Source organism: Bos javanicus, chromosome 16 (genome assembly GCF_032452875.1).
Source record: "Bos javanicus breed banteng chromosome 16, ARS-OSU_banteng_1.0, whole genome shotgun sequence".
Taxonomy (NCBI): domain Eukaryota; kingdom Metazoa; phylum Chordata; class Mammalia; order Artiodactyla; family Bovidae; genus Bos; species Bos javanicus.
In genome coordinates, this window is record NC_083883.1 from 47,919,156 (window position 1) to 47,940,478 (window position 21,323).

Sequence of the window (21,323 nt, forward strand, 5' to 3'; positions counted from 1 at the left end):
TGGGGGAGGAGCTGGGTTGGGGGGACACCGGGGGTCATGGCCATCTGTCTTCCTTAACCTCTGTCCCCTCCACAAGCAGCTGGAGCTCTACCACACAGTGATGTATCGCAACTACCAAAGAAAGAACGACATGGATGAGCCACCGCCCTTTGACTATGGCTCTGGCGACGAGGACGGCAAGAGCGAGAAGAGGAAGAACAAGGACCCTCTCTATGCCAAGATGGAGGAGCGCTTCTACCGCTACGGCATCAAGCCCGAGTGGATGATGATCCACCGCATCCTGAACCACAGGTGTGTGCCTGGCGCATGAGCTGCACTGGACACGCGGCCCCTTCAGTCTGTTAAATGGGCACAGGACCACATACGGGTGTGGTGGGGGCAGGAGGGGAGGCTGAGGACACCCACTGCTGGTGATTTGACCATCCAGCTGGAGGGGTTTTCACACACATGGGTACATGTATGCACCCGTGTTTACACTTGCATATGCACATGTTACACTCATGTAGAACAGTTCCTAAGTCATATGTATAAAAGGGCAACTTGACGAATGGCCTGTGAAACTTGCAGACGGGACACTTGGGGGGCTGGGACCCTTGTGCTCCTAGGCCTCTGCTTGATACCTGTGGGAGGGTCCGGGGGACCACAACGGGCCTGAACTGTGGGTGTGGGTACACGTTTGCTCCTCTTTATAACACAGCTATCACCACTGAGTGCCATCTACCCAAGAGGTAGGCCTTTTACCTCTACCTTTGTGTTTGTGGACACCATCAAGGTTAAGTCACTTGCCCAAAGTCACACAGCCAACAGGCAGGGGTGCTTGGATTGGAACCCAGTTCTTCCCTGATGGCAGGACTTGTTTTCTTGGCCACTATTCCAAGTTCCAGTGCCCTTGATAGTCCTTCACCGAGCAATCAAAAATTCCCTATGTACCAGTGGTCAGAGGCTGCAGAGACCAGACAAAAAGACCAAGGCAGAAGGCCTCCAAGAGTTTGGCTTTGGTTTTGTGGGTGGTGGGAGCTCTTGCTGATTCTTGAGCTCAGGTGGCTGACAGGCGGGCACAGGGTAGGATCCATGGAGGCTCTGTCTCAGAGTGACTTGGGGTCCAACAGACCACGTGTGTCCTGAAGGCAGGAGCTGGGTAGAGCAGAGCTTCAGAACCTGAGTCTTCCACTCAGATCCCAACGCTGGCTCCCATTTTCTGGGCTCTGAGCCTCTGTGTTAATTTTTTATTTATTGATTTGAGTGTGCTGGGACTTTAGCTGTGGCATGTGCAATCTTACTTGCACATGTGTGTGACCTAGTTCCCCAGATCAGATCAGATCAGTTGCTCAGTCGTGTCCAATTCTTTGCGACCCCATGAATCGCAGCAAGCCAGGCCTCCCTGTCCATCACCAACTCCCGGAGTTCACTCAGACTCATGTCCATCGAGTCGGTGATGCCATCCAGCCATCTCATCCTCTGTTATCCCTTCTCCTCCTGCCCCCAATCCCTCCCAGCATCAGAGTCTTTTCCGATGAGTCAACTCTTCGCATGAGGTGGCCAAAGTACTGGAGTTTCAGCTTTAGCATCATTCCTTTCAAAGAAATCCCAGGGCTGATCTCCTTCAGAATGGACTGGTTGGATCTCCTTGCAGTCCACAGGACTCTCAAGAGTCTTCTCCAACACCACAGTTCAAAAGCATCAATTCTTTGGCGCTCAGCCTTCTTCACAGTCCAACTCTCACATCCATACATGACCACAGGAAAAACCATAGCCTTGACTAGATGAACCTTTGTTGGCAAAGTAATGTCTCTGCTTTTGAATATGCTATCTAGGTTGGTCATAACTTTCCTTCCAAGGAGTAAGCGTCTTTTAATTTCATGGCTGCAGTCACCATCTGCAGTGATTTTGGAGCCCAGAAAAATAAAGTCTGACACTGTTTCCACTGTTTGCCCATCTATTTCCCATGAAGTGATGGGACCGGATGCCATGATCTTCGTTTTCTGAATGTTGAGCTTTAAGCCAACTTTTTCACTCTCCACTTTCACTTTCATCAAGAGGCTTTTTAGTTCCTCTCCACTTTCTGCCATAAGGGTGGTGTCATCTGCATATCTGAGGTTATTGATATTTCTCCTGGCAGTCTTGATTCCAGCTTGTGTTTCTTCCAGTCCAGCGTTTCTCATGATGTACTCTGCATATAAGTTAAATAAATAGGGTGACAATATACAGCCCTGATGTACTCCTTTTCCTGTTTGGAACCAGTCTGTTGTTCCATGTCCGGTTCTAACTGTTGCTTCCTGACCTGCATACAAATTTCTCAAGAGGCAGATCAAGTGGTCTGGTATTTCCATCTCTTTCAGAATTTTCCACAGTTTATTGTGATCCACACAGTCAAAGGCTTTGGCATAGTCAAGAAAGCAGAAATAGATGTTTTTCTGGAACTCTCTTGCTTTTTCCATGATCCAGCGGATGTTGGCAATTTGATCTCTGGTTCCTCTGCCTTTTCTAAAACCAGCTTGAACATCAGGAAGTTCACGGTTCACATATTGCTGAAGCCTGGCTTGGAGAATTTTGAGCATTACTTTACTAGCATGTGAGATGAGTGCAATTGTGCGGTAGTTTGAGCATTCTTTGGCATTGCCTTTCTTTGGGATTGGAATGAAAACTGACCTTTTCCAGTCCTGTGGCCACTGCTGAGTTTTCCACATTTGCTGGCATATTGAGTGCAGCACTTTCACAGCATCATCTTTCAGGATTTGAAGGAGCTCAACTGGAATTCCATCACCTCCACTAGCTTTGTTCGTAATGATGCTTTCTAAGGCCCACTTGACTTCACATTCCAGGATGTCTGGCTCTAGGTGAGTGATCACACCATCATGATTATCTGGGTCGTGAAGATCTTTTTTGTACAGTTCTGTGTATTCTTGCCATCTCTTCTTAACATCTTCTGCTTCTATTAGGTCCATACCATTTCTGTCCTTTATCGAGCCCATCTTTGCATGAAATGTTCCTGTGATATCTCTGATTTTCTTGAAGAGATCTCTAGTCTTTCCCATTCTGTTGTTTTCCTCTATTTCTTTGCATTGATCGCTGAAGAAGGCTTTCTTATCTCTTCTTGCTATTCTTTGGAACTCTGCATTCAGATGTTTATATCTTTCCTTTTCTCCTTTGCTTTTTACTTCTCTTCTTTTCACAGTTATTTGTAAGGCCTCCCCAGACAGCCATTTTGCTTTTTTGCATTTCTTTTCCATGGGGATGGTCTTGATCCCTGTCTCCTATACAATGTCACGAACCTCATTCCATAGTTTATTAGGCACTCTATTAGATGTAGGCCCTTAAATCTATTTCTCACTTCCACTGTATAATCATAAGGGATTTGATTTAGGTCATACCTGAATGGTCTAGTGGTTTTCCCTACTTTCTTCAATTTAAGTCTGAATTTGGCAATAAGGAATTCATGGTCTGAGCCACAGTCAGCTCCTGGTCTTGTTTTTGCTGACTGTATAGAGCTTCTCCATCTTTGGCTGCAAAGAATATAATCAGTCTGATTTCGGTGTTGACCATCTGGTGATGTCCATGTGTAGAGTCTTCTCTTGTGTTGTTGGAAGAGGGTGTTTGTTATGACCAGTGCATTTTCTTGGCAAAACTCTATTAGTCTTTGCCCTGCTTCATTCCATATTCCAAGGCTAAATTTGCCTGTTACTCCAGGTGTTTCTTGACTTCCTACTTTTGCATTCCAGTCCCCTATAATGAAAAGGACATCTTTTTTGGGTGTTAGTTCTAAAAGGTCTTGTAGGTCTTCATAGAGCTGTTCAACTTCAGCTTCTTCAGCGTTACTGGTTGGGGCATAGACTTGGATTACTGTGATATTGAATGGTTTGCCTTGGAAATGAACAGAGATCATTCTGTCGTTTAGGGATCAAACCTGGCCCCGCTGGTTGGAAAACTAGAAGTCTTGGGAGTGTGGAGTCTTAGCACCTGGACAACCAGGGAAGTCCCGTGTGCCTCTGTGTTTCTAATGGGAAATGGGACCCTACCCTGTGCCCGCCTGTCAGCCACCGCTGGTTCTCAGGCACCTGAGCTCAACAATCAGCAACCAACCCCACAGGCTGCTGTGGGGGCTCAAGGAGGATGCCAGTGCCTGATAACAGGGCCATCAGGAAGCAGCGGTGGGGAGTGTGGGAGAATTTGAAAAAACCACCCTCTTGATTATGAAATGCTTCCTCCTCCCATCCCCTGCCCTCACTGACAGTGACTTGAGGCCTCTCCACCGCTGAACTGATCCACAATTTTTTACCTTTATTAAATTGCATGTTCAAAACGTAAATGCCGATTTTTCTCCCTGCCTCCAAAGTGGGGCAGGTGAATTTCCTCCAAATATATTACCTGAACGGGGTCTGAATAACAACCGCTCATTTATTAAAGAAAAAAAAAGCCATTGGTTTCCATGGTGACTGGGGATTGGTACCTCTCTGTGTGTGGTCCCCAGGCCTAGCCACTGCCATCTGGGGGAGCCCTGGCGCCCTCACCCTGCAGTGCCGCCGGCTTGGTTGCTCAGTGCACTTGTGTTGGGTGGGAGGTCCTTAGGAGCTGTATTCAAGCTGCAGTGTGTAACAGGCTTCTCTGGCGCACCCTCTCTGTGCTGCTGGCTGGGCTGCCAGGTCCCCGGGGGTCTTTGGGAGAGGACAACCCACTGGAGGAATCATATCCTTCTCTACTTAGTGGGGATGGGCCCTGGACTGGGATGGGCACCCCTCCAGTCTTTGGGAGTTCTTTTTTCCTTTTCAAACTTTTTATTTTGTACTGGGGGTAGAGCCAGTTAACACTGTTGTGACAGTTTCAGGTGAACATCTTAGAGACTCGATCTTACATAGACATGTATCCATTCTCCCCCAAACTCCCCTTTCATCTAGGCTGGCACATAACATTGAGCAGAGTTCCCTGTGCTGTACAGTAGGTCCTTGTTGGCTATCTATTTTAAATATAGCGATTTGTACATGTCCATCCTGAACTCCCTATAACTTGGAAGTTTTTAAAAAACTTACTATTTTGGGCATGCTGGGTCTTTGTTGCCGTGCTTGGGCTTTCTCTAGTTGCGGCGGGCGGGGCTGCCGTCTGGTTTGGGTGTGCTGGCTTCTCGTGGTGCTGGATTCTTTTGTTTCGGGGCATAAGCTCTAGGGTGCATGGGCTCAGCAGTTGCAGCACACAGGCTTAGTTGCCCAATGGCATATGGAATCTTCTTGGATCAGGGAAGGAACCCACGTCCCCTGCACTGGTAGGTGGATTCTCAACCATTAGACCACCAGGGAAGTTTCTCCTTGGGACTTCTTAAGCAAAAAAACAAAGGTCTATGGTCAGGGGAGAACCATCTGACTCAGCAGTCGAGAATTCTAGAGGAGTCCTCATGACGGAATGGGACTCACAGCCACAGAGGATGGGGAGGACACTGGATTTGCACCTCTGCTAGCCTGGGGGACCCAGATATCCCTCTGCTTTGCCACTCACCCCGTGCCCTCCTACCTCCTTCCCACTAGCTGTGTGGCCCTTGGGAGTCCCTGCCTGGTGCTGTCCTCCTGGCTGGGGCTCCCAGGAGACCCGTGAGGGTGAGAGGCTTTGCATCCTGCGAGGTGCCCTCCGTGGTGCCCAGATGACCCGCCCTCTTCCATCTGTTTACCGTGTTGCAGCTTCGATAAAAAGGGGGACGTACATTACCTAATCAAGTGGAAAGACCTGCCCTACGACCAGTGCACCTGGGAGATTGACGAAATTGACATCCCCTACTACGACAGCCTGAAGCAGGCCTACTGGGGCCACAGGTGCGCTACGCTGGGGCCCCTGGGTGGAGCCTCCCGCCTTCCCAATGGCCTGAGCTCTGCTCTCTCATCCCGTCCTTTTCCTCAGGGAGCTGATGCTGGGAGAGGATGCCAGGCTGCCCAAGAGGCTGGTCAAGAAGGGCAAGAAGCTGAAGGATGACAAACAGGAGAAGCCCCCGGACACACCCATTGTGGATGTGAGTGGGAAGGGGTCACAGGGTGGGGTTGCCACCCAGGCTGGGCCTTGGAGGAGGGCAAGGTCTCTGGAGAACTCTGCCATGGGTCTGTGCACCTGGAGCCGTGCCCATGTGGGAGGGGGTGCTGCGGCTCAGCCCACTCCTGCCAGGTACCTGGTGGGACAGGGATGAGGGGACCCAGCTTTCCCCGCAGGGGAGGCTCACACCCTGGGGTCCTGGTCCCCAGCATCCTGTAGAGTGGCAGCTCCCAGGGGACAGAGAGATTTGAAGGATGGGTCGGGTCTTGGTGCACAAACTGGGGAGCAGATAGTCTCTTCTCAGAGCAGTCTATGAACTTGTGTTCTTTTAGATGAGTGAATTCCAAATATTCCTTTATTTACTTATTTATTTGGCTGTACTGCGTGGCATGTGGGATCTTAAATTTTCCAACTAGCAATCGAACCCGCGCTTCCTGCAGTGGAATCGTGGAGTCTTAACCACTGGATCACCAGAGAAGTCTCTGTAATTCCAAGTCTTTAAATCAAAAAGTGCCCCTCACTTCAGGAGTACAGCAGCTGATTTGCTAATTACACACCATTCTTATCAGTTCAAGGGGAGGAGACCCAGGACTTACCTGGGAACTTTGAGCCTACTGGGGAGTGGAAGGTTGGCTTTTATTCCTTTAGCAAACCTCTCTGGGATGTTTGCTAGTACCTGGCCCTGGGAGGCAAAGCCCTACCCACCTGTTCCATGAAGTGCTCATCTTCCAGGGGCTCATGGAAGGTCCAAACTGAAATGGGGATTTGGCTTGGGTCTGAGATGCAGGGTAAGGTGAGTGGGTCTGATACATCAGGGGGACTTCATGGGGATGACAGCCTTGAGCTGTAGACTAAGAGACGCAAAGAGGGTGATGTTCGGGATCAGGCACCCTGGGCAAGCATCAAATGGATGTTGACTCAGTGCCTGCTGTGTCCGAATAGGACCAGTATGGTGAGCACAAGCTGGGCTCAAAATCAGAGAATGCAACAATTGGGAAACTGCCCTGATAAATGTATGGGGCCACCCTGGAAGAGCATGTGGGAACACCTAAGCCAAGCCTGGAGTCAGGGAAGACTTCCTGGAGGCAGAGGCATTCCATCTGAGGCCTGAAGGATGAATAAGTTAGCAGGGACAAGAGGAGTGGGAAGAGTATTCCAGGCATAAAGAATCATCCAGGCAAGGTTGGTGGACCTTGGTGGCCCAGGATCCAGGGTACGTCTGAACCTCTGCTTTTTCTGCAGCCCACGGTCAAGTTTGACAAACAACCATGGTACATTGACTCCACGGGCGGCACGCTGCACCCTTACCAGCTGGAGGGCCTTAACTGGCTGCGCTTCTCCTGGGCCCAGGGCACCGACACCATCCTGGCCGACGAGATGGGTCTGGGCAAGACTGTGCAGACCATCGTCTTCCTCTACTCCCTGTACAAGGAGGTTCGAGGGTTGGGCGGGGCGGCCGGGGAAGGGGTGGCTGGTGTGGGCTGTGGCTGGGTAGCCTCAGCGCCTCCGTCTCCCTCCCCAGGGGCACTCCAAAGGGCCCTACCTGGTCAGTGCGCCCCTATCCACCATCATCAACTGGGAACGTGAGTTCGAGATGTGGGCCCCTGACTTCTACGTGGTCACCTACACGGGGGACAAGGAGAGCCGCTCCGTGATCCGGGAGAACGAGTTTTCCTTTGAGGACAATGCCATTCGGAGTGGGAAGAAGGTGTTCCGGATGAAGGTGAGCACCCCTCCCCCTGGGAAGGACTCTGCACAGGAGCCCAGTCTGCCCTGGGGCGGGGGTGCACAGGGGTTCTGCAGTTTATCTGGGGTCTCTTCTTTTGGGCTCTAGTGGAGGCAGCGGCTGGCGAAGAGTTGCTTTTAAGGCAGGATTACCTGCTGTATTTGTGTCCTGGGGCTGCAGTAGCACAGAGTGGAGCGGGGCAGAGAATAACACTCACCCTCTCACTGTTCTGGAGGCCAGGAGTCTGAGACCCAGCAGGCAGGGTCCTGCTCCCTCAGAAGCTCTGTGGGTGGACCCTTCCGCATCTCCTCCAGCATCTGGTGGCTCTTCCTTGGCTGTCCTTGCTTTGCAGCTCCATCTCTTTGGTTTCTGCCTCTGTTGTCATGTGGCTGTCTCCCTGTGTGTGTCTGTGTCTCCTCTGCTTTTTTAAATTTAATTTTAGTTTATTATTTATTTTTGGTGGCGCTGGATCTTTGTTGCTGCACCGGTTTTTCTCTAGTTGTGGCAAGCAGGGGCTACTCTCTAGTTGCGGTGTGTGGGCTTCTCGTTGCGGTGGCTTCTCGTTGCAGAGCTCTAGGGTGCTCGGACTCAGTCGTTGTGGTGCACAGGGTCAGTTGCTCTGTGGGATCTTCCCAGATCAGGGATCAAACCCGTGTCTCCTGCATTGGTAGGAGGATTCTTTACCACTGAGCCACCAGGGAAGTTCTCTCTCTCTCTTTTTTAAAATTTGTTTTTGGTCATGCTGCATTGCATGTAGGATCTTAGTTCCCCAACCAGGGATGGAACCTATGCCCCCTGCCGTGGAAGCTCAGGATCTTAACCACTGGACCACCAGCAAAGTCCCAAGATTCCGCATTTCTGACGAAGTCCCAGATGGTGTGCACATTTCTGGTCCTCAGGCTGCACTCTGAGAAGCGAGGACACGGAGCGCTCAGTGCTTCTTGCAGCTGGCACATGGGGGCCCTTGGGCAGCCATGGCACTCACTCTAGCTGCAGTGCTGGGATCATCCCCAACCTCCCCAAGGGTTCTCACCTTGGCTTTCTCCATCCTCTAGGAACAACTGTGACCCTGGGAGATGCCCAGTAACTTTTATTTGGCTGCGCTGTGAAGCTTGCAGGATCTTAGTTCCCTGACCCGGGCCACAGCAGTGAAAGCACTGAGTCCTAACCACTGGAAAGTGAAAGGGAAAGTATTAGTTGCTCAGTCGTGTCCAATTTTTTGTGACCACGTGGACTATAGCCTGCCAGGCTCCTCTCTCCACGGGATCCTCCAGGCAAGAATGGAGTGGGTAGCCATTCCCTTTTCCAAGGAATCTTTCTGACCCAGGGGTCAAACCTGGGTCTCCTGCATCGCGGGCAGATTCTTTACTGTCTGAGCCACTAGGGAAGCCCTTAACCACTGGACTGCCAGGGAATTCTCAATACCCATTTGTTTAATGAGGGTGATAAGCTCAAATGGTTCCAGAAACAACTTCTCTCTGAGCTCACATCGGGCTCGTGCGATGGGCTGGGCGCTTTGCTGATTTAGTTGTTTAACTTATTGTCTTTTAAAAAAATTGTGGTAAAATACACATAACTTAAAATTTATCATCTTCACCATTTTTACAAGTACAGTTCAGGGACACCAAATACATTCACACTTCTCTGCAGCCATCACTCCATCATCTCCTGAGCACTACTTCATCTTGTAAAACTGAAACCCTGTCCCTGTTAGATACTGACTACCTCCAGCTCCTGGCAGCCTCGTCCTTTTGGTCTCTGGCTTTGATTATTCTCAGTACCTCATGTAAGTGGAATCATACCGTATTTGTCCTTTGTGTCTGGCTCATTTCACTCAGCACGTTGTGGCATGTGTCAGGTTTTCAAGATTGGATAACATTCCGCTGCATGTGTATGAATGGACCACTCAGCCCATGGACACTTGGGTGTTTCCACCTTTTGGTGCTTGTGAATAATGCTATGAACATGGGTGTGCAAACATATTCATTCAAGTCCCTGCTTTCACTTCTTCTGGGTCTATACCCAGAAGTGGAATTGCAGGATGGTACAGTAATTCTATGTGTAATTTTGTTTGTTTCTATTTTTTAAAATTTTATTGGAGTATGGTTGATTTACAATGTTATGTTAGTTTCAGGCATACAGTTATGTGAATCAACTATACATATACCTATATCCCCTCTTTTTTTAGATTAGTTTTTCATATAGGTCATTACAAAGCATTGAGTAGAGTTTCCTGTGCTATACAGTATGTTCTTATGATCTATCTAATACATAGTGTGTATATATGTCAATTCCAATCTTTCAATTTAGCCCTCCGCCATTTCCCCCCTGGAAACAGGTTTGTTTTTTACATCTGTGACTCTGTTTCTCTTTTGTAAAAAAAAGTTTATGCAGTTTTCAAAAATTCCACATATAAGCAGTCGTTATCTTTGCCTTACTTCTCTCAATATGACAATCTCTAGGTCCATCCATGTTGCTGAAAATGGCATTATTTTGTTCTTTTTTTATGGCTGAGTAATAATATTCCATTGTATATATGGATGACATCATTTTTATCCATGCCTCTGCTGATGGAAACGTAGGTTTATTCCATGTCTTGGCTATTGTAAATAGTGCTACAGTGAACACTGGGGTACATGTATCTGTTCGAATTATGATTTTCTCCTAATCCATGGCCAGGAGTGGGATTGCTGAGTTATATGGTAGCTCTGATTTAGTTTTTAAAGGAACCTCCATACTGTTCTCCGTGGGCTTCCCAAGGTGGCGCTAGTGGTAAAGGACCCGCCTGACAATGCAGGAAAAGGAAGATAGAATGTCTAACTTTTTGAGGCACATACTTAGCTCTTTTAATTCTTGTGGCATTCTTCCCAAATACAGTATTGCTCCCTTTTTACAGGTGAGGAGACTGAGGCTTGGGGAGGTTAATTAACTCGACCAAAGTCTAGCTCAAAATAGCAGTTGTTGCTGTTTAGTTGCTAAGTCATGTCCAACTCTTTTTCGAACCCATAGACTGTAGCCCACCAGGCTCCTCTGTGCATGGGATTTCCCAGGCAAGAATACTGGAGTGGGTTGCCATTTCCTTCTCCAGGGGATCTTCCCAACCTAGGGATCAAACTCCTGTCTCTTGCTTGGCAGGGATGAGTGCAAACTGCCTACAGGCTCCCCTCTGCTCCTCTGATCTCTGGGGACAGTGCTCTGGGCCTCAGTTGACCCCCTTGACTTGGTGGCCCGTGACTTCCTCTCAGTCTCTAGGCTCCCTGAGCTCTCTGGGGGTCCTGTCCACACTCCTTTTGGCTCTTTTGTCTCTGGAGACCTTGATCCACTGCCCTCCCAGCTCTCCTCCCAAACACTCCCCTTTCCCTCCAGAAAGAAGTGCAGATCAAATTCCACGTCCTTCTCACCTCCTATGAGCTCATCACCATCGACCAGGCCATCCTGGGCTCCATCGAGTGGGCCTGCCTCGTGGTGGATGAGGCCCACCGGCTCAAGAACAACCAGTCCAAGGTAGGAGGTGCTGAGCACTGGCCCCTGGAGCCGTCTGGGTGGGCTGGCCACCCTGTGCCCCCTGACGGGCCCCCTGTTCCCCTCTAAGTTCTTTAGGGTCTTGAACAGCTACAAGATCGATTATAAGCTGCTGCTGACAGGGACCCCCCTTCAGAACAACCTGGAAGAACTGTTCCACCTCCTCAACTTCCTGACTCCAGAGAGGTTCAAGTGAGTCAGGGGGGCTGGCCGGGGAGGTGGAGTGAGGGCAGCCAGGGAAGGGGCGTCAGTGCCTGTCTGGCTCTGGGGCTGCTCACTGGGCCTCAGTTTGCCCATCAGTAAAATGGGAGTGTTAGCAGTGCACTGGCACACGCTGAGCGCTTGGGGAACACCCACTGCTGCTCAGCCTGCGATTTTTCTTCGGCTCTAACCCAGAAGACCTCGAGGGTCCTCCTTGGTGCCTGTCCCTCCACCATACCCCAGATTATCCCTGTCCCTCCACAAAGACCTGAGTGATCACATCAGCGACAGTGCTGGGAGGCTGAAGGCTGGGGGTGATGGTGGAAATGGGGGTGAAGATGGAGCCCCAGCCTCCTTGCTTACCTACCGCCATGTTCCTGCTTGGAAAGGGGATTCAGGGTGAAAAATGCTGATTTTGGAATCAGGAGATATAGCTTCAAGGGAAGGCTGGACTGTATAACCATGGGCACCCATCAGCCTCAGTTTCCTTCTCTGTAATGTGGGTAAGAGTCCTAGAGACTGCACGTCCAGGATGGCTTTGAGGACAGAAAGATAGCTTACGTGGCTGAGACAGCTGCAATGTGTGGAGGTGACCTAGGCTTAGATGGAGACTAGAAGGACACTGAGAGCAAGGCCTGTGCTTCCTGGCCCACCAGCCAGCTGGCCTGCCTTCTGACCCTCTGGCAGGTGGCAGGGGGCTGGTTGGCCTTCTCCCTACCCCAGTCCTGGCTCCCTCTACAGAGGGCTTTGGCCTCCTCCAGGCTGTCATTGCATTTTTTTCTTGCAGCAACCTGGAGGGCTTCCTGGAGGAGTTTGCTGACATCTCCAAGGAAGACCAGATCAAGAAGCTGCACGACCTGTTGGGGCCGCACATGCTGAGGCGGCTCAAGGCTGATGTGTTCAAAAACATGCCGGCGAAGACTGAGCTGATTGTCCGCGTGGAGTTGAGCCAAATGCAGAAGTGAGCGGCCTGCCCTGGGTCCCCTGGGCCTGTCTTCTCCCAGAAGGGCCTGAGTGGGCCTTCCTGGCCCATTGCCTGGGATGGGTGAAACAGCCTTTGGCCTCGCCCTTGCCTCCACTCAACTTTTGCATAAGCTTCCTTCTTGGGGTCTCCTCTCAGATTTCACTGATCAGGGTTGGGGCTGCCAACTTTGTCCTGTCCCCCAGTAACTTGCTGGGTGATGCCAGGCCTGTGGCTTCACCTCTTGGGGCTCCCCTTGGTCTCTCTGCAACTGTGCTTGGCTGCCAGGCCCCAGCCTCCCTGCAGACCAGAGTGTCGTCTCAGAGGCTGGCATGGCCAGGTGCGTGCAGACTGCCTTTCCTCCTTGCTCTGTGACAGGAAGTACTACAAGTTCATCCTCACGCGGAACTTCGAGGCACTGAACTCCAAGGGGGGTGGGAACCAGGTGTCACTGCTTAACATCATGATGGACCTGAAGAAGTGCTGCAACCACCCCTACCTCTTCCCTGTGGCTGCTGTGGTAGGTCCCCATGGCCACTGTGGTAGGTCCCCATGGCCACTGTGGTAGGTCCCCCGTGGCCACTATGGGAGGTCCCCCGTGGCCACTGTGGGAGGTCCCCCCATGGCCGCTGTGGGAGGTCCCCCCGTGGCTGCTATGGGAGGTCCCCTGTGGCTGCCGCTGTGGGAGGTCCCCCGTGGCCACTGTGATAGGTCCCCCGTGGCCGCAGTGGAAGGTCCCCCATGGCCACTGTGGGAGGTCCCCCGTGGCCCCTGTGGGAGGTCCCCGTGGCTGCTGTGGGAGGTCCCCTGTTGGCTGCCGCTGTGGTAGGTCCCTTGTGGCTGTTGTGGTAGGTCCCTGTGGCCACCTTGGGAGGTCCCCTATGGCTGCTGTGGTGGGTCCCCTGTGGCTGCCACTCTGGCCACCATGATAGGGGCCCTTGACCACCACTGTGAGTGCCTGAGGCTGCCATGTTTGGGGCCTGAGATCATGGTACATGCATGTGGCTGCTGTTGGGGGTTTTCTGTGGCCCTTGTGGCAAGTGATCATGGCTGCCATGGTGCCCCTGGCTGCTGGGATAGGTGCTCAAGCCTTCAGCCTCCAATCCTCCCCGAGTATGAAGACTGGGAGGTGATACAGGTCCCCATTATGCCAGAAGTTTCTGTAAACCTACCTCCGTCCAGTGCTCGGGCAGGCCCTCTCCTTTCCTGGGCCCCTATGTGTGACCATAAAGTGATAGGCAACACTGTATGTAAGAGTTCCTTACAGCCTCAGGGACCCCAGGCCAGGTATCCGAGGGATGACTTGGCTGCACTCAGTCACTGAGGGAGTCAGGGAGGCAGGCCTGGGTGGTGATTGTGATGTGCAGTCCTAGATGAGAGACCAGAGCCCCGTTTAGACACCTGGCCCCAGCCTTGTGGTCTCAGGACCATCAGTGGTCCTCTTGGAGCCCTGGGTTTATCCTCTATAAAATGAGGACAATGATAGCATCTCTCAAAAGAGTGAGAACCAGATGAGAAAGCCCATGTTCGGTGCCCACATGAAGAGCCTGGGACACTGGTACTTATCACCCTCACAGCTGTTCTGGTTCTAGTTTAAACCCTACACAGTTTATACCTCCCCACACCCCCACCCCACCCCCAAACAGGAAGAGCAATGCTGAGTTAAGCGTGGCGGCTATGCTGTGGGTGATGCAGACTCGGGCAACCCCAGGCTGCTCTCACCACTCTGGCCCAGCAGAGCCTTTGAGCTGAGGGTCTTCCCAGCTGGGAGGCTGGGTTGGACTTCCCTGGATGTGCCCTGCAGGACTGCAGAGGCCAGGCTAGAACCTTGTTGAGAAGGTCAGCTTGCCTCCAGACTGTCATCCATCCATCCACCTATGTCTGGGGTCTTGGTGGAGTGCCAGCAGCGGGAGACAGAGGCCAGGGCTGGCGAGTCTGAGCCCTGCCTGGGGACACAGTGCAGGGAGCATCTGTGTGGCCTGCTCGTATGTTCCTGCAGAGGCTGGCCTGACCTGGGCTTGGGCTTGGTGCTCAGTTCATTGCTGGACCCTCATCCCCCCCGGCCCCTGCCACCTCCCAGACTTCTTTGGTGGAGAGCCAGAGAGAAAAGGGGAGCCCCCACAAGACCCCACCTTGTGCTGTGTCTGCAGGAGGCCCCCGTCCTGCCCAATGGCTCTTATGATGGCAGCTCTCTGGTCAAGTCTTCAGGGAAGCTCATGCTGCTACAGAAGATGCTCAAGAAACTGCGGGATGAAGGGCACCGTGTGCTCATCTTCTCCCAGGTAAGCCGCCTGCAGGAGTCTGACTGGCTTCTCCACCTCTCGCAGCCCATGCTAGTTGAGGGTGCAAGCTGCCTGCAGACCTCAGGGCCTGATGCTATCTCCATGTGGGTTGTGTGTCAAAAGTCACTCCTCCAGGCCTTGGCATGATGCAACCAAGGAGAGCTGGCTGGGTTCCAAGTTCAAGACACTTAGGGCACATTGGCCGTGGGGACCAGTGTCCTCCCCACTACTTGACCCTCCGGCCTGCTCCTGCTGGAGCTTCTGTCCAGGCTGGGACAACAGCCCTCACCCTTCACCCCTGCAGCCCCACTTCCCATGAACCAACCCAAGGTGGGGCCCCTTGGGTTGGTTCACAAGGAGCCCTGTGTTGGGTTAGTTCGGGGAAGTCCTCTCTGAAGCTTGATCCTGAAGTTGCACTTACAGCATTGCTTTGGAGGTGGTCAGAGGGCAGGGCTGTCTAGCCTCAGAGATTTGATCATCAGTGCACTTGTTCCTTTGTCCTTTTGCACTTGTCCTATGTCAGGCTCTGTGCTAGCCACAGGGGTCCAGCTCTTGTTCTTAAGACACAGTCTAGAGTGTGAGATGGAGGTAGACACATGTCTGTGACAGGAGTCAGTGATGCTCCTCAAGCCTGGTGTGAAAAATGCTGCCTGATGGTTGGACTGAGCCAGGTCCATTGCTCAAACCAGAGACTAAGATGTGGCTCCTCTGTGTACTCTGGGTAAAAGTCTGCTGGTGACAGCTGCTCCTGCCTGTAGCCCTTGATCCCACTAGGGGCCTGCAGCAGGCCGAGGGATCTGGGGAAAGCAGATCAAGCCTGTGACTGTAGGCTGGCCTGGACAATGGATCCAGAATCCCCTGTGTTCTGTTTAGTCACTCAGTCGTGTCTGATTCTTTGTGACCCCATGGACTGTAGCCTGCCAGGCTCCTCTGTACATGGGATTCTCCAGGCAAGAATACTGGAGTGGGTTTCCATGCCCTCCTCCAGAGGATCTTCCCAACCCAGGTATCGAACCCAAGTCTCCTGCATTGCAGGTAGATTCTTTACTGTCTGAGCCACCAGGAAAGCCCATGAATACTGGAGTGGGAAGCCTGTCCCTTCTCTAGGGTATCTTCCTGACCTAAGACTTGAACCAGGGTCTCCTGCATTGCAGGTGGATTCTTTATCAGCTGAGCTACCAGGGAAGGCCCCAGAATCCTCTAGTCCCCTGCTAACATAAGACATGATTCTGAACTGAGGTCTTGAGGGACCAAGTAGGGAGAACTGCACAATTTCTAGAAGTTTGCACAAAGAGAAAGTGACAGAGACAGGGCCCTGACATCCAGAACGAGCCTGCAGGGGGAATTCCCTGGCGGTCTAGTGGTTATAACTCCTCACCTTCACTGCCAAGGTCCTGGGTTCAATCCCTGGTTGGGGTACTAAGATACCACAAACAGTGTGGCATGAGCAAAACTCCCACCAAAACAAAAGAAACTCCAATAAAATAAATAAGCACAAGCAGCAAGAAATGAAACAAGAATAACCTAACTAGCAAAAGTGTTAGTTGCTCAGTTTTGTCCAACTTTTTGCAACCCCATGGACTATAGCCTACTAGGCTCCTCTATCCATGGAATTCTCCAGGCAAGAATACTGGAGTGGGAAGCCATTCCCTTCTCCAGGGGATCTTTCTTACCCAGGGATGGAACCTGCTTCTCCTGCATTGGCAGGCAGGTTCTTTACCACTGAGCCACCAGGAAAGCCCCTAACCAGGGAAAGGATCTGCTTAAAATGAAAACAAAACATTTTAACAGATTAGATAAACTCTCAACACTGTTGAAGAGAACACTGATGAATGAGAACCTGGCATTGAGGAATTTTCCCAGAATGCAGCACATAAAGACAAAGATAAAAATGAGACATTGCATGGAAAACACCTTGAGAGGCTCTAGTAACTAACTATTCAATATGTATCCATAATAGGAATTGCAGAAAAAGAACTAGAGAAAATGGTAAAGAAGTTAGATTTAATTAGAGTCTGTAGACCTAGAGAAAGACATGTGGTCTCAGGTCTGAAGCACACTCTGGAGTACCAAGAAATATAAATGAAAACATAAATATGAAAGGAAGCCCTAGGCACATTGTAGGGAAAATGCTGCACTTTTCAGATCTTGTACCTACACAGGAATGACAATTAGACTGTCCTTAGATTTTATCAGCAATAGAAGTGGCAAAAAAAAAAAAAAAAAGGCAATATCTTCATTATACTATGGGAAAATTGCAACTGATAATTTTATGTCTAGCTAAACTATCTCTCAGGATTGATTATGGAGGATTATGGGAGCTCAGAAGGACCTGCCTTTCTCTTCTCATAGGGAGGAGTGAAATCAGGGAAGATATCACAGAGGAGGTGCTGTTTGAGTCCCCTAGACAGTAAGGGGGTGGGAAGAAAGTCCAGGTAATCTGGGAGGTTGTGGGATACAGAGGAAGCATTGGGATATGAAGGCCCAATGGACTGGCACCAATCTGGCAAGCCTAGAATGCCAAGAGGAGGATTTGGGACTTTACTCTGAGGGGTGACAGCAGGGTGGCACATGCTCTGAGCTGTGTCTTAGGCAGAAGGCTGTGGGGCTGGTGTGGGGGATGTGGTGGCTCTGGGGGTTGAGGTTGGAAACTGCATTTTTCTTCAGAGAATGGTCCCAAGTCAGGCCTGCCTGGGTCCCACCTGTCTCCCCACTCAGTAGGTTGCTCTGTCTCTCCCCATCTGTCATGAGGTCCCTGCCCATGACAGGGATCCCTATGGGGGTCCCTCCTCTGTGGCAGCCCCTCAGGAATACCATGTCCCCTGCAGATGACCAAGATGCTGGACCTCCTGGAGGACTTCCTGGAGTATGAGGGCTACAAGTATGAGCGGATTGACGGTGGCATCACGGGGGGCCTTCGGCAAGAAGCAATTGACAGATTCAATGGTACCCAACCTTACCCAGGGCTTCTTGATGGGGACCCCTGTCTGTCTCTCCTCCCAGGCCAGGATCTTAGCCAGACCATCCAATTTATGGTCAGGTTAGCTACTCCTCAAACAGCTGAAGAAAGCAGTCTTGTCCTTAGGTCCTAGTAGCTGGTAAAAAGAATTCATCCCATGGAACTTTCCAGGGGCCTGCTTGGGTGTTTAGAACTCAGAAATTAGGAGGAGGGCAAAAGGGGAGGAAAATTCCTCTGTTACTAAATGAAGCTGGTGCAGAGGGACTGGCCAGCACCCCTGGGATTCTGATACTGACACTAGCTAAGACTGCAGTTACGAGCAGGGCTGGACAGGGCCTGTCCCCGCAACAGAGGCTGCTGCAAGGAGGGACAGACCTGAGCAGCACTGCCCTAGGGGAAGGACAGAGGAAAGGGCAGGGCCACCCCAGCTCAAACTGTCTCCCTGGTGATGCTGGGAGGCTGGGAGCTGGCTCCGGAGTGGAGGGAACGTCTGACATGGTCCAGCACCTCTTTAGTGGGAGGTTTTCAGAAAGAGATGGAGTGGTCTTGTGCTGCTTCCTGCCTTCCACCCTCAGAGCAGGTCTTGGGCCCTGTGGCCCCCAAACCCAAAGCAGCAACTCCTATTGCCCACTCATGTCAGAGGTAAGGTGAGTATGGTTTCAGGATGTAGACGTGGTCCCAGGGCACATGGCAGTGGGAAGCATCAGGTGGATCCGGGACCTGTGTGCAGCTCAAGCAGGTGCCATGGTCAGTCCCAGGTCACTTAATGAAGGGCCCGGATGGGCCTGAGACCCAGCTGTCTTGGGGCAGTGGGGACTGACCAGAGGGCTGGCCCACGCCCTGGAGCTGTGACCCTGAGTGTTCAGTGGTCACTCTGACAGCATCGCATGTGGTAGCTGGGAGGGCATGAAGGATGAGCTCTGCTGACCTCCCAGGGGCCTCACCTTCAGGGGCTCTGCTGGTCTTTGCTGGCTGTTTGTAGTTTCTCCTTTGCCCCTCTGGGCTTTGAAAATCAGTTCATTCTCATTTTATCTTCCTCCTGTTGGGTCAGGGCTCGGAGCATAGCTGTGGGCTATTTGGGGCTCAGGTGGGCTGCCCTGTCTCTGCTCCATGCCCAGGGGCCCCAGGCCTCTTCTGGCTGCCCCAAGCATAGCTGAGGCCGTTGTGGCCTGAGATGGGGTCACAGTTCCTGCCCTCTCCCCGTGATCTCCCCTGTGCCCTCCTGTCTGCCACGCCCTTGTCTCCCATCCCACCTCTCTGGGTATGCCCCTCACTCACCCTACTGGGCACCCGCCTCTCTTCCTCAGCCCCTGGGGCCCAGCAGTTCTGCTTCCTCCTTTCGACCCGGGCAGGTGGCCTGGGGATCAACCTGGCCACGGCAGACACGGTCATCATCTACGACTCGGACTGGAACCCGCACAATGACATCCAGGTGTGTGGCCCCAACACCAGACCCCTCTCAGAGGGTCCCTTGCTGCCCCCGGCTCTGTGGGCGTTCCCTCTCCCCCACTCCCAGACTGTCTCAGGGCTTTACCTCCGCCTGGACCCACCTCGTAGAGTCCCAGCCCCAAGGGCCACCTGGAAGGTGAGCCCCCCACCATTGTACAAAAGAGGAAACAGCCCAGGGAGGGGAGGGGACATGTCCAAGAACATGCAGCACTCTGTGTGAACATGACCCCTGTTCTGTCCCATCACTCTTAGGATGAAGGCCATGGAGGGAGTCAGGATGAGGGGTACCGGGACCCAGAGGGGGCCAGTTTGGGAACAACAGGAAAATAGAGGGGACAAGGCCTTTGGAGGTGGGGGGAGGAAGAGGCACTGGTGGAGGAGGGGGCACTGGAGCTGGTGAGGAAGGGTGGGAGGGTTAAGGGGTGTAGGAGCAGAGACACACTCTGCTGTCTCCTGCCCACCCTTCTTGGGACAGGACCAGGCACATACACACATTATACTCTTAGGGCACACATACAAACTCATGTCTCACGCACACGCATGTGCACCTGTGTGCAGTTGCATACACAGACCTTATTACACTGGGCCATTCATGTGGATGCCTGATGCACAGAGCCTCAAACCTGTCCTCATGTCACACCTGTCCTTGCAGGGTAGCTATGCCTCTCCAACAGGTGGGCTCACAGCCCCGCTAGTGGTCACTCCCAGGGAGATGCAGCCCCCACCTTGGCATGAGTGCCATCAGCACCCTGTGTGGCTTCACTACATCAAGTGCACTGGCCACACTGCCCCTCACACCTACCCCTGCACACCTGTGATCACACTGAGTTACCCCTGCACAGGCACCCACGCCTGTACTAGACCACACACAGTAAGGTTGGGAGTGCAGGTGCCCTGGTGCACATACATCTCCATGGGCCGTCACACAGCCCATTCCATGCAGAGGGTGCTCGTGAGCTCATTCGCATGCCTCCCCCTGCCCCCACCCCCTGGTGCCTGGCCCTGGGCCCCCAGTCCTCTGTTGAACCACGGGTGCTAAGCTACAGGTTGTCCCCAGGCCTTCAGCCGTGCCCACCGCATTGGGCAGAACAAGAAGGTGATGATCTACCGCTTTGTGACGCGGGCCTCAGTGGAGGAGCGCATCACGCAGGTGGCCAAGCGCAAGATGATGCTCACCCACCTGGTGGTGCGACCTGGCCTGGGCTCCAAGTCTGGCTCCATGACCAAGCAGGAGCTGGATGACATCCTCAAATTTGGCACAGAGGAGCTCTTCAAGGATGACGTGGAGGGTGGGTGTCCTGGGTGCTGGGCATGGTGGGGGGTAGCCCTGCTTGAGACACTCCCCTCCCAGGGCACCCCCAGTTCCCAGTCCCTCCTCCTCCTGCTCCCCACTCCTGGCCAGGATGGGCAGGGCCAGGGTGGCATCTCTGGTGCTACCCCCCAGCCCTGCAGCTCCCCATCCCCGTGTCCTACAGGCATGATGTCTCAGGGCCAGAGACCAGCCACGCCCATCCCTGATGTCCAGTCCTCCAAAGGGGGAGCCTTGGCCGCCAGCGCCAAGAAAAAGCATGGCAGCACTCCGCCAGGTAGGGCCCTCCCAGCCCAGCCCCTGTACCCTGGACGGCTGTTCCCGGAAGGAAGTGGGCCCCCAAACCCATTTTGTCAGGTTCCCTTGCGTGCTCCCCTTGGGTGCCTGCGGACCTGAGATGGAGGGGCCGAGGGGCTGTGACAATACAGGTTCCTCTCTATGGTCACTTACTCTTCAGCTGCAGCCCCTGGCGGGGGCTGGGAAGCACCATTGTCTGGAACCTGCTCTGGTGGGGGGGGGGGTCTCCTGAATCTGCATCCTGGCTGCCCTCAGGTGACAACAAGGACGTGGAGGATAGCAGTGTGATCCACTATGACGATGCGGCCATCTCCAAGCTGCTGGACCGGAACCAGGATGCCACGGACGACACGGAGCTCCAGAACATGAATGAGTATCTGAGCTCCTTCAAGGTGGCGCAGTACGTGGTGCGCGAGGAGGATGGCGTGGTAAGCCCCGCCCCTCCGCGGCCCCGCCCTCACCCCCTTACGAGTTCTCCATTTAAGAAACTCTGGCTCCTGGGTCTCTCCTGAGTGGCTCCTCTCCTTACCTCTCAACTTCCACCGCCCTACGCGCAGACCGTGGGTGCTAATTATTCTAAGTGCAACTTTTCCTTTTGAAACTGGGAGCCT

The 21,323-nt window shown here is 52.7% G+C and overlaps 1 protein-coding gene across 5 annotated transcripts in view; it reads left to right on the forward strand.

Annotated features, from left to right (window-relative positions):
* CHD5 (chromodomain helicase DNA binding protein 5) overlaps positions 1-21,323 on the forward strand; it is a 71,777-nt gene that overhangs the window by 28,265 nt on the left and 22,189 nt on the right. For all 5 annotated transcript variants that reach the window (XM_061382906.1, XM_061382907.1, XM_061382904.1 and 2 more), the window contains exons 11-25: positions 80-291; positions 5,664-5,795; positions 5,881-5,989; positions 7,249-7,440; positions 7,529-7,729; positions 11,099-11,236; positions 11,325-11,446; positions 12,243-12,416; positions 12,795-12,936; positions 14,567-14,698; positions 17,527-17,644; positions 18,965-19,089; positions 20,164-20,395; positions 20,582-20,692; positions 20,968-21,140. In XM_061382906.1, the coding sequence (XP_061238890.1) occupies positions 80-291; positions 5,664-5,795; positions 5,881-5,989; positions 7,249-7,440; positions 7,529-7,729; positions 11,099-11,236; positions 11,325-11,446; positions 12,243-12,416; positions 12,795-12,936; positions 14,567-14,698; positions 17,527-17,644; positions 18,965-19,089; positions 20,164-20,395; positions 20,582-20,692; positions 20,968-21,140 (2,313 nt within the window). The remainder of the gene's footprint in view (positions 1-79; positions 292-5,663; positions 5,796-5,880; positions 5,990-7,248; positions 7,441-7,528; positions 7,730-11,098; positions 11,237-11,324; positions 11,447-12,242; positions 12,417-12,794; positions 12,937-14,566; positions 14,699-17,526; positions 17,645-18,964; positions 19,090-20,163; positions 20,396-20,581; positions 20,693-20,967; positions 21,141-21,323) is intronic.